The sequence below is a fragment of the Corythoichthys intestinalis genome, chromosome 19 (genome assembly GCF_030265065.1).
Source record: "Corythoichthys intestinalis isolate RoL2023-P3 chromosome 19, ASM3026506v1, whole genome shotgun sequence".
In the NCBI taxonomy this organism is placed as follows: Eukaryota; Metazoa; Chordata; class Actinopteri; order Syngnathiformes; family Syngnathidae; genus Corythoichthys; species Corythoichthys intestinalis.
In genome coordinates this window covers 3,313,634-3,330,017 of record NC_080413.1, presented here as the reverse complement: position 1 = coordinate 3,330,017, position 16,384 = coordinate 3,313,634, and the positions used below count along the sequence as shown (strand labels likewise).

Genomic DNA, 16,384 nt, shown 5'->3' with positions numbered 1-16,384 from the left:
CTTCACAAGCAACAAATGTGCGCGCAGGCTTGCTGCTGTAATCTGTCCCCTCTCTCACTTGGCTGCACGACTTCTTAAAGTCGTAAAGTCGGAATCACGTAAGTTAGGTACGTCGTAACCCGAGGACTACCGTTATTTCACTTTTTGTTTATTTATTTGTATTTTTAAAAAAAGATTTCCCACCATTGACGGCACTGGATGTCCAATCCATTTTGACTGGCAGGCATAGCAGCGATCATTCTCGGGCTGCAGCTATCGATGATTTTAGTCATCAATTAATCTATTAACTAGTTAGTTCGAATAATCGAGTAATCAGATTAGGAAGATTTAATGTGTTGCAAAATTCAAACTATGCAGAATTGTACTTTCATTTGAAAATAAATTAGAATACCTGAGCTTAACGTAATAAGAAAATAATAAATGAGGATCTAAATACCGTACTGTAAAACCAAACAAAAGCGTACCATATGAATGCTAATTTTAGACAGTGACGTCGCCATCGTAACGCGGAAGTGGGACATTTTAGACACGCCCCCGGTAATCTTTCAAAAAAGAACACGCCGATCAAACACTGCTGTTATGGAACTTGTAGAAACAACTCTAGACATTACGACATATGAAGGATGTTTTCTTCACAAGTTTCCCGAAACCAAACACTCGAGGAAAAAAGTGAAGAATGGATAAACTTGTGCGGATGTTCAAAAGACCAGTTTAATCCCAGCAAGGTGAAGCTATTCACATTTTATATGCAGTAAACATTTTGTTTGGAGTCATGATCCTACAGAGGACGAAGAGGTAAGCCATTTTGATATTTTTACTTTTTTTTTAGCGTGGCGTTTTGCCGTGCTGCTTCTGTCTGACAATAAATGACCTGAAAAAAGATTGAAATGGTATCTGATTACCTTTTCTGTTGGAAAAAAAAACACTTTAGTAAAGGGAAAGTGTAAATATAATAATTAAGATCTGTTAATAATGAAAAAATTAAAAGCGTTCGTTGGCTGTCACTGAGTAGCATTTGCGATCGCTACACAAAAATATCAATGTAAATTGCCCCCAAGAATGGTCAGAGACTAAAGACAACCAGAGGATATAATATATAAGAGAGACATGGCATATGGTGGTAAAGGATGGATTGTTGAAACAGGAGAATGTCACTGTCAGTGGCGCAAGGCAATGCACACAAGAAAAAGGTGTTGATAAAAAGCTAACTCTGGATCAGGTCGGCTCTTTTTCAGCCCTCGACACTCAAACCATCTCTTTAACTGAACATTTGTATGTTCATTCACATCTTTACCAGTGAATTTGGCACCAGGGATATCATTTTTGGACAGAATTAGTAGGTTTAGCTCGGTAAACCTCTCATTCATACACTATTTCCATTCATTTACTATTAGGGACAAACGGGAGGTTGACCAACCTAGCAACAAATGCTAACGTCATTAATGTTAATGAGCAAAAGTGACGTGTTGCTTGCGATACGCCATTGGCTTGCATAGCAAAAGTCCGCTAGCTTAAATGCTATAAAATATGCCTATAAACTAAATTCTGAATGCATAAAAAACAGCGCAAACAAAAACTTACCTTATGTTGATCTTAACAGGGAGCAGTTGGATTCAGCCATATTTAGTGAGTTATGTCATATTCACTGTTTCCACTAGAGGGCAGTGTAGCCACCCAAATCAATAACTCTAAATGCGAACACTGTCAAAACAAACCATTACAACGCCATTGCTTGAAGCAGCAAAATTTCATTTGAACCTTTTTTGTAATCAAATAAATCAAGTTAATCGATTAATCGTTGCAGCTCTAGATCATTCTGTCCCAGTCAAAATGGATTGGATGTCCAGTGCAGTCAATGGCAGCAAACAATTAAAAAAAAAAAAACAACAAAAACACAAACATATTCCTGTTCGCTGACACCCAAGTCTCTCACTAGGCCCCGCCCCTTGAAGCCACAACAAACAACTACAATGACAGTGTTTTGGAGGAAACTGCCTAAGCCTTTTTTGCATAATACTTATTAAAAATAAATCCTTTGGACGCTAATATCAAAAGGTTGCTTCTATTAGAGGAGGCGGTGGTCTCTGATCCACCTTATCTACCATAACAGACCCCCCGGGTGGGCAGGCTACTCTTCTGGTTGTTTGATCCCCCCCTTCAATTTTCTACCTCGATAAAAGCTAACTAGCTCTTTCAAAGCTGGCACTGTTACTGATAAAGTCTCACAGGTGTTAAGAGGGTTGTGTTCCATGAACAGATCTATAGTACAGCAATTTGTCAGGCATATATTCTTTATCCTGTGTTTAAAAAAAAAAAAAGGCAAAATTTGTGTTATAGGTTTTCACCATTCTATGATACTGCCACCCGGTGGTCAGCATTTACTAGGTTAATTAATGATTGTTAAAAGTGAAGTTTAGCTTAAAATCTGGACCTTTTTCAGTAGGCTTTCTTCTTTCTTTTCATGAAATTGATATTCCTCTTCATCCTCGCTCATCACAGCCGTCGGATCAAACGGTTGCACTCTACGTTCGCGTGGAAGGTGTGTGTGCCTGCGTGTAAAACCTGACAGCTCTTTCTTCAGCGTGCTGTCAATCATGATTCTTTTTGCTTGAAGCTAGAGCTGAAGGTTGTTTTTTTCCCCCTCTGAACAAAATGTGGAATCCTAATGCAACGTTCCCAACAAAGACTGGGAGATAAAATATTTTACAGAAATGATAATTATGGAAGACTGTAAATACTGTATACAGTGCTGGCCAAAAGTATTGGTGCCCCTGCAATTCTGTCAGATTATGCTCAATTTCTCCCAGAAAATGATTGCAATTAAAGATGTCGCTGATCAATCGGGTCCGATCACATCATTTTCAAAGCATCGTAATCGGCAAAAAAAAATCGGACATGCCTTTTTTTAACATATATGTATTTTTTAATTAAATCGTCTTCTATTTGTATTTAACGTTACAGACAAAATGCCTTACACTCATCCAGAGTCTTTAGTTTTGGCTTAAGTAGGGCTATCAAATTTATCGCGTTAACGGCGGTAATTACTTTTTTTCCCAAATTAATCACGTTAATATATTTAAAGCAATTAACGCATGCGCTGCACGACGTACTCACACATTGTCGCGTTCAAATTATAATGGCGCCGTTTTACCTATATACAGAGCTAAAAGGCAGCGTAAAATGAGTAAAGTGAATTTTGGCAGTCATTGGAGCATTTTTTTAATTGGCTAAAGCTTTACAATCCCTCTCTCAACAATTAGAAATATCGTGGAGAGCAATGTGGGGAAGCAAGGTAGAAGTTGATCTTTTTTCTTAAGACCCTATGTTATTTGCCAACGCAGAGAAGATATATCAATTGGTGCCACTACGCACAGTCATGGTTGCACTTCCCATCATGCATTTGGGCAGAACAGTTAAATGGCTACAGTATAATTTACTGAGAGCTCAACAAATACACTAGATGGCAATATTTAGTCACAATATACAAAGTCACATTTATCCTTTAAGAATTACAAGTCCTTCTATCCGTGGATCCCTCTCACAGAAAGAATGTTAATAATGTAAATGCCATCTTGAGGATTTATTGTCATAATAAACAAATACAGTACTTATGTACTGTATTTTGAATGTATATATTCGTCCGAGTTTTATTCATTTTTTTCTTAATGCATTGCCAAAATGTATATGATCGGGAAAAATTATCGGGAATGATTGGAATTGAATCGGGAGCACACAAAAAAAGCAATCGGATCGGGAAAATATCGGGATCGGCAGATACTCAAACTAAAACGATCGGGAGCAAAAAAACATGATCGGAACAACCCTACTATTAACCGAATAAAACAGCAAATAAGCTGCACGGGACTAAAAGCTGCAGTATTCAAAATGAGGGGGAAAAGTAGCGGCTTTTAGTCCGAAAATGACGGTAGTTTTTTGTCGAACATCCTTGAATGATTTCCTGACGCACATACCGATAATTGTTGTATCGCCATCTCGTGAGATCATTACCGTGAGTCTTATATCACAAATGGTATCGTATCGTGAGCTACCCAGAGGTTCCCATTCCTAATCATTGGCAGTGAATGAGTTAAAATGAAATTATTGCAGTTATTTAGATGTGCAATTAAGTCCGTGGCCTTGGCATCATATGTAGCATGACTGTTGGGGTGTCCTGGGCTTTGCTATGTGGGTCGCTCATCATCAACCCACCCAAATAACTCCCCAATATGCAAATTCAAAGTATTTGTTTATGCTCCAGCAAAAGAAAAAATAAAGACTAGAGGTTGTCTTTGAAGTCACGCTGCAAATGAGTCTGACATCGACACACTACGTTACGGAAATTACGCGCACACACCAGCGCTGTCCACGATATCCGGCGATTATTCAAATGATATGCCATATTTTCACCATAACGAGAGAAAGAGCAGAGAGAAATGCTGCAAATGTAGGCAAAGTTGTCTACTTAAAACGCATGAAAATGAGAGTGTCAAGAACGTGTTCATCAATGTCATATTCACAGCTCCTCTCGCAGAACGCCGCCTGCAGCGCTCTCATTATTCAAAAAAGTCATCAAATGACATCGATCGCATGCCTCCAGATAGTCAGATATTCACTCGTAATGGATCTAATTATAGCTTAAATGCACCAAGGTCATGACTCGTCACGCGCAGGGGGAGAAAAAAAAAGGGCATGCGAGAGAGTTTTCTTGGAAACCTGTCTTTTGTTGTGGCAAAAAAAATGACATGGTTTGAATTTTTTTGTTTGTTTTTTTGTTTAGAATCTCATACTGCACGGCAGACAAAAGCCAGGACAAAGTGTTTGCCTACGTGGCTCAGAGTCCCTTCAACGAGACGCTGGAATGTCACGCCTTCCTCTGTCAAAAGAAGAAGATTGTATGTTTTTAATTTTTTCTTTTTTTAAATTTGCTACCATTGACCGTAATAGACATCCAGTCCATTTGGATTCGACCACTGGCAGCAATCTTAGTCCAAATGGATTGGACGTTTATCTCCGTCAATGGCACTTAAACATGATTACAGGTCGTCCCTGGGTTACGCTGACGACGTAAGCTAAATTTCCTACGTAAATTGGAATGAATCCTTCAAAAACTCAAAATAACTATCCAAAAAGTCCAAAAGTATTGTGTTTTGTTTAATGGTTGAGGATACACTGCCCTCTATTGGCAGCGTTGGGTCCGTCTGGAGTGTCGTTCAATAATGCTTCAATACAGGAGCACTCAGACATCTCCCGTGGGTAAAGGATAGCTGCGCTCAGGTTTGGCCAAATAAGGCTGTAAGTTGTTTCAGCTAATATATGTTTATGTATGCATTTGTAATTATGTTTGGGGAGTTACGTGTGAGCGATTTGCTATGAGAATTGTAAATACGTTAGCATTCGTAGCATTTAAGGTAACACTTTTGTGAGGCAAATTAGGCTAATTTAATCTACTAAATTTATAGTGTATCACAAAAGTGAGTACACCCCTCACATTTCTGCAGATATTTAAGTATATCTTTTCATGGGACAACCAATGGCGCCTCCAGAAATTTTTCATTGGGGTGGCCAGATGGGGCCACTTAAAATCTTGGGGTGGCACACCAAAACTAAAAGCCACAATTTCAGGTTTTCATTATATTATTGCCGTAAAAAGGTCAGGGGGAAAACTATCAGAAAGACTTTAGGACACGTGATGGGATGAAATGCATTACTGATGCTACAACAATCTAATGATATACTGGCAAGCGGGGTGGCCAACAAATTTATAGGGACCTCTGGCCACCCCCTGGGAGCGCCACTGGGAACAACACTGCCAGATGTCACTTTGACACAATGAAAAGTAGTCTGTGTGCAGCTCATATAATAGAGTTAATTTATTTTCCCCTCAAAATAACTCAAAATATAGCCATTAATTATATCTAAACCCCTGGCAACAAAAGTGAGTACTCCGCATGGGAACTACATACATCCCTAAATGTCCAGATTGAGTACTGCTTGTCATTTTCCCTCCAAAATGTCATGTGACTCGTTACAAGAGTGCTGTCAGCAATGCGATTGAAGAGGCAGGGGGGTCAGCCTGATAGTGCTCAGACCATACGCCGTACTCTACATCAAATTGGTGTGCATGGCTGTCACCCCAGGAGGAAGCCTCTTCTGAAGATGGTAAACAAGAAAGCCCGCAAACAGTTTGCTGAAGACATGTCGACAAAGCACATGGATTACTGGAACCATGGTCTGATGAGACGAAGATTAATTTGTTTGGTTGCGATGGTCTCAAGCATGTGTGGTGGCGACCAGGTGAGGGATACAAAGATAAGTGTGTCATGCCTCCAGTCAAGCATGGTGGTCGGGATTTTGCCTCATTCATATCTTAATATCTGAACATTTAAATATGTAAATTAAAGTGCTATCACATTCGTAAATGAATGGCTTCTGGTTTTTGAAATGTAAACCAATCTATTGTGATAAAACAACAAAATTAACCATCAAAGTGAAGTCTAACTGTAACTGTAGTCTTGAAACAAATCTGAATAAGGAAAAACATTGCAATAAAATAATGCAAACTGGGTAAACTTGAGAGTAGCTGAGATCTGTCATGACAAAATCATCACTTCTATGATATCTGGCGCCATCTAGCGTTGTGAATGGGTATAATGTCTAGACCCCGAATATAAGACGACCTGCACTCTTTCATTTTTGTTTCAATGCAAAAAACACAGTCTTATATTCGGGCCAATACGGTATTTTTTATTTATTTACTTATTTATTAGGGTGCACATTGATGAGCGTCTAATAGACACATCCAAAAAATGTAAATCTGCCAGATTGCAGCAAAAATGCTAATTTACATCAGCATATGTGTGTTACAGCTTTACAAATTGTCAAAAGTGAAGGAAGTAAAAAGCTTCAAAAAGCATAATTTCTTTGTTTGCCGTCTGTCAAGCTGAACATTACATATAGTGAAGACAGAACACGTCATATTAATAAAGTACAAAATTTGATACTGTGAGGTACAAGAAGGTACTGTATGTGTGACTAAAAAAAAAAAGACTAGAGACAAAATGGACAAGTCGATATTGTGCAAGTCAAGTACATTGTAACCCGGGGACTACCTGTATTGACTGCCTACTCCCACCTTTTTGTCGAATGGATAGAAATGTCACAGAAATCTGCAATTGACAGCAGAATTTTCAGAAACCTTGCAAATAGTTTCACATTTTTTAACCCCAAAAAAATGACCTTTTTTTTTTGGGACCAAAAACCCATTAAATCCCTCTAATTCATCATCACATTATTGATATCAGTCCTAACACACATCTGTATTTTTACACTACAAATATAAATTATTTTCACAATTTAGACTAAAAATGGGCCGAATTTGAGAAAATAATGAACTGTTTTTAACTGAAAACGTTGCATTAAATTCCACTGACAAGTCTCATAGCTGTCTTTCACATGATTGATCAATGGAGATTTGGCTCCACCTTGCGGTAGCCTCTAATGTACTTATTATACATATTTATAACGTACTTTTTTTCAGGCTCAAGCTGTAACTCTGACAGTTGCTCAAGCCTTCAAAGTAGCTTTGGATCTTTGGGAGATTGCTCAACAAGGTCGTTTGAAAATTATGAATAATAAAAATGTTAATTTTAAAAAATAATCACATTTAGAAAATATTTGTGCGTGTTCTTATTTGTAGACAAAAGCAAAAAAGCGCTAAGCACGTGTTCCTCGTGCGCCGCCAGCAGTGATGGACATGCACAGATGACTGATAATCCGTGTGTGGCCGCAGGTGAGATCACTCAAAAAGTATGTTTTAATCACCTCCTTTTTTTAAAAAAAAATGTAATTCAAATGTTTTTTTCAATTTTAGAAGCGACTGCGTGCACGTCTGTGGACGCCAACAAGAAGCCCCGTCGGCCGTTCCTGTCCACCTCCATTAGCTCGCCCTCACCTCGCAGCAACCCCGCTCGCCGGCGAGCATTCAAGCACGACTCCTGGGTATGACGCCAAACTGTATTTTCAATCCCTTGATGCCTGAGGTTTCATTTATCAAATATTAGTAAAGCACTCGAGGAATACATACTGTAAGTACCTAATACAGGTAGTCCCCGAATTACGATGTACCCGACTTCCGGGTTTTTGACTTTACGACACCGGAATCTCGTCCGCCATTTTTTTTTTTTCTTTTTTCTTTTTTTATGTCGCGTACACAGTACCTAGTTCCCGTTGCCGTTCTTTATTCATGTCAGGATCCCCCTACTCCCCCAGCAGCGTCGCCGTTGTCCTGCTGCCTCCTTGTTCTCATGCTTCTGCTGGTGCTGCTTCTCCCCCGGAACCGACTCCTCTTGCGAGTCCCGATCAGGTTTTTTAAATTCAGAAGGTGGGCTCGCATTGAGAGAGCAGATGCTAGGGACTTGATCGGCCATGATATCCCCCTTCTCGCCTCCCAGCTCTTTCTACAGCGCCCTTTTCTTTCAGCAAGGTGAAGCACTCGCAAGTAAAGCCCAAATAGTATAGAATGTAACGGCATTTAACACAATGTACCTCACAAAATCTTATTTTTTTGCTTTATTTTAATAATATTATACTACATGTTTTTGGATAGTTATTTTGAGAGTTAGGGGGTATTTAGGGGTACTTAACTTATTCACTCCCAGCCATTTTCACCGGTGCAACCCCATGAGCTTTTGGCCGTTTTACTGGATTTTGACTGATTTTGCAAGCCCCACAGAAAATTCTGTTCAATTGCTATTTAAACACAGAACCCACCAAAAGAAAGATTAGACTCTCTTTTTTCAGTAGGAAAAAAAAGTCAGTTCATATCTTTTTCCATTCTTTAGAAATCAGCCGTTGAGTACCGTTGAGTCCGTGCTGCTCGCGAGCAGGGTCCGCAGAGACTCAAAAAAATTCACCTTTATGAGACAGGCGGCGATAGGGAAATACATTAAACATATTATTATATTATATTAATAAAATACATTTTAAAAAAATATATAAACATGGAACCCACCAAAAGAAAGATTAGACTCTCTTCTTTCAGCAGGAAAAAAAAAGTTAGTTCATATCTTTTTCCATTCTTTAGAAGTCAGCATTAGAAAATACGTACCTTAGTTTGAGCAATTTTCCAATTTCTGATGAAAAAAGAGAAATTGAGCTTTTTGTAAAACCATACATTTCACACAAAACTTTGACTTTAACACAGCTATTTTTTGCTTTAGTTACATCCCAAACATCTGAATAATGTTTTCCTTTTACAAAATAACATAAACAACTAGACAAATAGAGCTTTTGATAGCAAAGTAACAATTTATTTACACATAACTGAGAGATGGCGCTGTTGTGGCCACGATGGCCGGGGTAAACTTTTCCCTCATCGCCGCCTGTCTCATAAAGATGGATTTTTTTGGAGTCTTTCCAGCACGGACTCAACGGCCTCGTCCGCTGCACTGGTGGTCCCGGTCGTTCTGCTCGGTCGTCCAACGCCTGGCATCCCGCGCGTCCTCCCGGTTGTTCTGCTCGGTTGTCCGCCGCTTGGCATCCTGGACGTCCATTCGGTCGTCTTCCACCGGCGCCCCGGCCGTGCTGCCGGCAGTTCATTTTGATGAATCGGGTTGGGGGGGTCTTACCAAATATGCTACTGCCCCTCGAGTGGCTAGTTTTATTGCTTTAAAATGGATTTTCAGCTTTGTGCTTTGGAGCTGAGTTGAATCAGAACCTAGAGATGTCTCTTGTTAAAAAAACGTAAAAGACGTATAAATAAGTCTTTGGGACACTGAAACAATTGAAAATACAACGTATTTATACGTTTTTGGGAGCAAAGGAGTTAATATGACATTTAATACATGCATAGTCATAATGTATTGAGGGGACACGGGGCCGATTCATAAGGGGCCCATATCTGTCAAAGCTGACCGAGTGGAAACACAGACAAAGAGCTTTTTCCGTTGCAAATTCTTGTGAATAAATGCTTAAATCTCTGAATTCTTTATAGATATGGACGTAAAAGAGTCTTGATTGTTGGTTAAAAGCCCCCCAAAAACGTGCAGGTAGCATTTATTTTAGGTAAACATTGCGACAAATTTCTCCCATTTATTTTTTTTCCCACAACATTTCAAAATGCATGCTTGGTCCGAAAAAAATAATAATTACCTTGAATCTTCGAACAAACCACTCCTGAGCCAATCCTTCCTGTTTGTAAGCAGTACAGCTTTCCTACTTTTTCAACCTAAATCCGGCGTCTGACTGCTAATAAATGAAGCGGAGCGCTAGACGGCCCCCTTCGGAAAGGCGTGACACAGTGAATGGGGAATGTGTCATGTCAATACATTTTGAAGTCTACGATACATGTTTTTGGATCGTTATTTTTAAATTTAGGGGGTATTTAGGGTACATAAAGGGTTAATTCCGACATACGCGGAAATTTGGGTTGCATCGCCAGCGTAGTAATGGAACTCGTTCGTAACCCAGGGACTACCGGTAGTACATAAGTCATCCTAAATTTAAAAAAATAAAATAAGAAATAAAAGTCATCTAGAAAATTCTCCAAAATTCTTTAAAATTAATACATTGGAAAAAAGATTAACGTATATGTAAATATATATAATAATCATATATAACATTTCAAAATATTGTCGTCAGTGTGACAATATATACATTTTATTTAGCATATTTTCCAATTTAAATTATTTTCCTTAATTTTTTTCATTGTAAAACTTAAATTTTCTATATTTTCCTTTCTTTATTTCAATTGTTTATTTATTTATTTTTTTCAATTTTGGATTATATGTTTATCCACTTATGTATTCCCCCGGTGCTTTTTGATGTGTATTTGTTGAATGTCAATTCAGGCATTAAGAGATTATTAACTGCCATTGACGGGGATAGACGTCCAATCATTTAAACTGGGAGAGCTTCCAGCAAATTGCAGTCAATGGCAGCCAACATTGGCTGTACCTAAGGAAGTTTCCATTGAGAAGATGCTATTCTAAGTGTTCCCCACTAGATGGCGTCAGTCATTCTTAAAAATAAGAATCTGGCTCACAGTTAATCACGTTGCGTTTGTGCTTTAGATATAATAAGGCAGATAAATTGAATTTTCTTTTGTATGTGAACAGGATGTGGACGACGGACTGGACGAGCATCTATCAAGGTAACCTTTCTGCAAGACGTGACGTTTTTCATAAAAGATGGAAATTGAATTGCATTTTCTTTTAACCGTTTGCATGGAAACAAAAAACAACAAAAGCTCCCTTGCGCACCAAACGAGTTATTGACTCGTTGACGCTGACTTTGTTTGGTTTCCATTAAAAATGCAGCAGTATGGAAGTGGAGGAAACATGCAGCGGTAAGTGGAAATATCAACAGTATTTTCTTTTAATAGTTAAGCAACCCTTTAGCAAATTTCATTCAGATGAAAACAGTGGTGCTTCGACTTACGAGTGTCAAGATTTATGGTTTGTATTAATATGATATGTATTGCTGGATCATTATTTTTATTTGTGGTAAAGTAAATCCAATCTATAATATACAGTGCCCTCCATAATTATTAGCACCCCTGAAAAAGATGTTTTTTAGCTTCTGATATTTTTTTTTAATTCAAATAATATGGGACCTTAATGGGAAAAAAAAGAGAAAAATCCAACCTTCAATACAAGTGCATTCACTCAGTGCGGAAAAAATCCCACATAAAGAAAAAAATTCTTTGACATCAAATAATGTGTGTCACAATTATTAGCACCCCTGGTGTTAATACTTTGTACAACCCCCTTTTGCCAACAAAACATGGTCTGGGGACTGAGATGGTCATGGGAGGAGCTTGATTTTGTGTCTGGTGAACCATTTCTGTTTAGATTTGGCCATACGTTTAGGGTCATTGTCTTGCTGAAAGACCCAGTGACGACCCATCTTCAGCTTTCGGGCAACAGATTTTGATTTAAAATGTCCTGGTATTTCAAAGCATTCATCATGCCATGCACCCTAACAAGGTTCCCAGGGCCTTTGCTAAAAATCTCAATCTTGGTCTCACACTAAAATACACACGGTCCCAGGCCTCAACTGGGACCATGTGCTTTGGTCAGAAGAGACCAAGATTGAGCTTTTTGGCAACAAACACTCTAAGTGGGTCTAGCGTGCCACGAAAGATGCGCATGCTAAAAAGCACCTTATACCCACTGTGAAGTATGGGGGTGGGCCAGTGATGCTGTGGGGCTGTTTCGCTTCCAAAGGCCCTGGGAACCTTGTTAGGGTGCATGGCATCATGAATGCTTTGAAATACCGGGACATTTGAAATCAAAATCTGTTGCCCCAAAGCTGAAGATGGGTCGTCACTGGGTCTTTCAGCAAGACAACGACCTTAAACATTAGAGCTGGGAATCTTTGGGCACCTAACGATTCAATTACGATTCAGAGGCTCCGATTCGATTATAAAACGATTATTGATGCACCCCCCTCCCTTTTTTTGTTTTTTTTTTGTTTTATACATTAGTTGCAAAATTGTTCAAAAATCCTCTCAGGCTAAACCAAACTACTATTTCAGTATCAAGTTAACATATAACAGTAAACAAATATACAAAAATAACAGTAAATAAAAAACTCCAGTCCCCATTCTGTATCAGCAGCTTTAAACTACATTCAATTTAATGTGAATGAACGGTTAGTTTTTAAAATTGCTCCCGTTACTCCATAATTTCCCTTCTGTCTACTTTTGTCAAAGTTTTCACACTATTTCATCATTTAAAGATAGATTCAAGACAAGATTCTGCCGATTTGGGAGTATTTTAGATAAAAAATTAAGTTTGCTACAACAGAGCCTTCTAGAGAGGTGTACTGCTTTAAGATGGCGGCTGTTTACTTATGCCTGAAAGTCTGTCATTTCGCATCTTTGTTCAATAATACATGTTCTAACACCGACGTTGTCTGTCATTTTGCATCTAGTTCTACATGTATATGATATCTACTGTAGCCGTATGTTTGTAGCAACTAGCAACTTAGGCATTGTTTGTAGTGGCTGTCGGCCGCAGTCAGGTATGATTATTTTTTTATCTAGCGGCATGAGTTGAAGATGATATTTACGCTCGGTCAGTTCCTCATTGCGTCCCAAAGACCGCGCTGACTGTGTTTTACTTCCGCTTTACCTGGTATAATTCAATAATCAGAATTTGGATGTTTGTGAATCGTTCTCGAATCTTCCACGGCCGAATCGCGAATAGAATCGGAAAAGAATCGGAAATTTCACACGCCTCTACTAAACATATGGCCAAATCCACACAGAAATGGTTCACCAGACACAAAATCAAGCTCCTCCCATGGCCATTTCAGTCCCCAGACCTTGTTTTGTTGGCAAAAGGGGGTTGTACAAAGTATTAACACCAGGGGTGCTAATAATTGTGACACACATTATTTGATGTCAAATATTTTTTTCTTTATGTGGGATTTTTTTCCCCACTGAATGAATGCACTTGTATTGAAGGTTGGATTTTTCTCTTTTTTTCCCATTAAGGTCCCATATTATTTGAATAAAAAAAATATTAGAAGCTAAAAAACACATCTTTTTCAGGGGTGCCAATAATTATGGAGGGCACTGTATACAGCATACTTTTTAAGAGTACTGCAACACATCCATTCAATTTAAAATCATTTCAATTGGCAAAACTGGTTTTCTATACTTATAAACTGTACGTCAAGGCACCACGAACACCACCACCTTAAATTGAAACATCAGCTAAAAACAAAAATATTAATTAATGCATTAAATATTAGAATCATTTGCACTATGTGGCTCATTAAAACATCGTTTTGATACAGCATTCCCAAAGACGATCAGTTTTATTTCACTTCATCATCATCATCAATACGAGCATCATCTGCAAACTTGATCTAAAAAATGTTCCCTTATTTCCACCAGAATGGTGCAGTCCGACGCCTGAACAGTCATTGGCAATGCAGCTTTGAAGATATCCAGGACAAAAACAATCACTCCTCGGCTACCGTTGACACGTCCAATATTGCCGTTCACGGCAGCTAATGAAGCATAGAGTGGTTGAACACAAACGAACAAGGACAACTCTGCTTTTTTGGCATCTTGTCTTCCAATCCAACGGGAAAAGAAACTCAAAATTTGCTATTTAAATGTACACGCTTGTTAAATATTGTTTTCACATGTAGTTTGTACAAACTTTGCTTTCTTACATATTTATGCACAATAAAATGATTTGTACAAATGACTAGTGTAATTTCTTAACTACAGTGGCATAAAAAAGTATCTGAAACTTTTGGAATTTGTCACATTTCTGCATAAAACCACCGTCAAATGTGATCTGATCTTTGTCAAAATCACACAGATGAAAAAGCAGTGTCTGCTTTAACTAAAACCACCCAAACATTTATAGGTTTTAATATTTTAATGAGGATAGTATTGAAGCAATGACAGAAGGGGAAAAATAAATACGTGAACCATCACAAATTTAATATTTCGCCCCCGCCGCCCCCCCCCCAAATTTGGCAGCAATAAGTTCAACCAGATGGTTCCTGTAGTCTGGCACATTGATCAGGACTAATCTTGACCCATTCTTCCCTACAAAACTGCTGTAGTTCAGTCAGATTCCGTAATGCCACATCTCAAAGGGGTTCAAGTCTGGACTTTGACTTGGCCACTCCAGAACGTGTATTTTGTTCTTCTGGGAACCATTCTGAAGTTGATTTACTTCTGTGTTTTGGATCATTGTCTTGCTGCAATATCCATCCTCTTTTTAGCTTCAACTGTCTGACAGACGGCCTCAGGTTTTCCTGCAAAACATCCTGATAAACTTTTGAATGTATTCTTCCATTAATGATTGCAAGTTGTCCAGGCCCTGATGCAGCAAAACAGCCCCAAATCATGATGCTCGCACCACCACGTTTCACGGTGGGGATGAGGTGTTGATGTTGGTGAGCTATTCCATTTTTCCTCCACACATGACGTTGCGTGTTACTCCCGAACATTTCAACTTTGGTTTTATCAGTCCACAAAATATTTTGCCAAAACTTCTGTGGAGTGTCCAAGTGCTTTTTTGCTAACATTAAACGAGCAGCAATGTTTTTTTTAGACAGTGGCTTCCTCCTTCGAGTCCTCCCATGAATACCATGAGTTTTAAATACGGTTGATGTGTGCACAGAGATATTGGACTGTGCCAGTGATTTCTGTAAGTCTTTAACAGACACTCTAGGGTTCTTTTTTACCTCTCTGAGTATTCTGCCCTGAATTCTGGGCGTCATCTTTGGTGGACAGCCACTCCTTGGGAGAGAAGCCACAGTGCCAAACTCTCTCCATTTGTAGACAACTTCTCTGACTGTCGATTGATGAACATCCAGACTTTTAGAGATGGTTTTGTACCCCTTCCCAGCTTTATACAAATCAACAATCTGTAATCGCAGGTCTTCAGACAGCTCTTTTGCCCAAAGTCATGATGCACATCAGACAATGCGTTTCATCAAGACTATTCTTACCAGGTGTGCGTTTTATAGTGGGCAGGGCAGCTTTAAACCACTCATCAGTGATTGGGTACACACCTGACTTAAAATATTTGGTAAAAATTGGTTTCAATTGGTCTTTAGGTCTCCTTAGGCAGACGGTTCACTTATTTTTTCCCCCCTTTCTGTCATTGTTTGCATGCTATCCTCATTAAAATATGAAAAACTATAGATGTTTGGATGGTTTTAGTTAAAACAGACACTGTTTTTACATCTGTGTGATTTTGACAAAGATCAGATCACATTTGATGGTGATTTTAGGCAGAAATGTGATAAATTCCAAAAGGTTCAGATACTTTTTCATACAGCTGTATTCAGCTCTCATGTCGTATCTACCTGCCACATGTTGCCATGGTAACTCCGTCACCAGGGAGGATGTCATATACACTTTCAAATTGAAGACAGGAAAGTAAAAGAAGCTAATTAGAGATTGATAAGGTTTATTTGGCACTGGACTGGAGCTAATAATAATAATAATAACAAATAGCAAGAAAATTGACAAGTTAGAATGAATTAAGATGCCTGTTGTAGTTCGCAACTATACCAGCAGATGGCGTGCATGCAAGTCTTGAGGAAATGGATACAGTTCTGTATTTACAAATGGGTGAAATGTGAAGAAAATATGACGTTGTTTGTTATTTTTAAACGATTTACAGTGCCGTCACTGCACTCCCAGAGATTGTGTGTTGTATTGCAACATGTTAGCTTGCGGCGTCTTTGCGTGTTCCTACCTATTCTCTGCATGCACATAACACGGGTTTGATGACGTCGTTTGCCACTAGTGTACCTAAAGAAGAGGCGGTCGTCGTCACACTTCGATGATGTTGATGGACGGCACGGACGGGTGAAACTGCGAAAAGGAAAAAAAATGTTAATG

General features: G+C 38.8%; 2 protein-coding genes across 4 annotated transcripts in view; one reads left to right on the top strand and one right to left on the bottom strand.

Moving 5' to 3' along the window:
* The window catches only part of si:dkey-71h2.2 (low density lipoprotein receptor adapter protein 1), a 39,734-nt gene extending 25,452 nt beyond the window's left edge, over window positions 1–14,282 (top strand). Inside the window, exons 4-10 of one of the 3 annotated variants that reach the window (XR_009061533.1) lie at window positions 4,778–4,892; window positions 7,538–7,610; window positions 7,697–7,789; window positions 7,871–7,998; window positions 11,115–11,149; window positions 11,246–11,344; window positions 13,904–14,280. Coding sequence is in view for 2 of the 3 variants with exons in the window: in XM_057823278.1 (XP_057679261.1) it covers window positions 4,778–4,892; window positions 7,538–7,610; window positions 7,697–7,789; window positions 7,871–7,998; window positions 11,115–11,149; window positions 11,316–11,344; window positions 13,904–13,950 (520 nt within the window). In the remaining variant the exon portion in view is untranslated. Of the gene's footprint in view, window positions 1–4,777; window positions 4,893–7,537; window positions 7,611–7,696; window positions 7,790–7,870; window positions 7,999–11,114; window positions 11,150–11,245; window positions 11,345–13,903 lie in introns of all 3 variants that reach the window. The other 2 variants (XM_057823278.1, XM_057823279.1) reach the window with 2 other exon arrangements.
* Window positions 14,283–15,783: 1,501 nt separating this feature from the next.
* Window positions 15,784–16,384, bottom strand: part of fndc4a (fibronectin type III domain containing 4a) — a 34,468-nt gene continuing 33,867 nt past the window's right edge. The window contains exon 6 of the mRNA XM_057823280.1: window positions 15,784–16,357. Coding sequence (XP_057679263.1) covers window positions 16,316–16,357 — 42 coding nt within the window. The 3' untranslated portion in view covers window positions 15,784–16,315. The remainder of the gene's footprint in view (window positions 16,358–16,384) is intronic.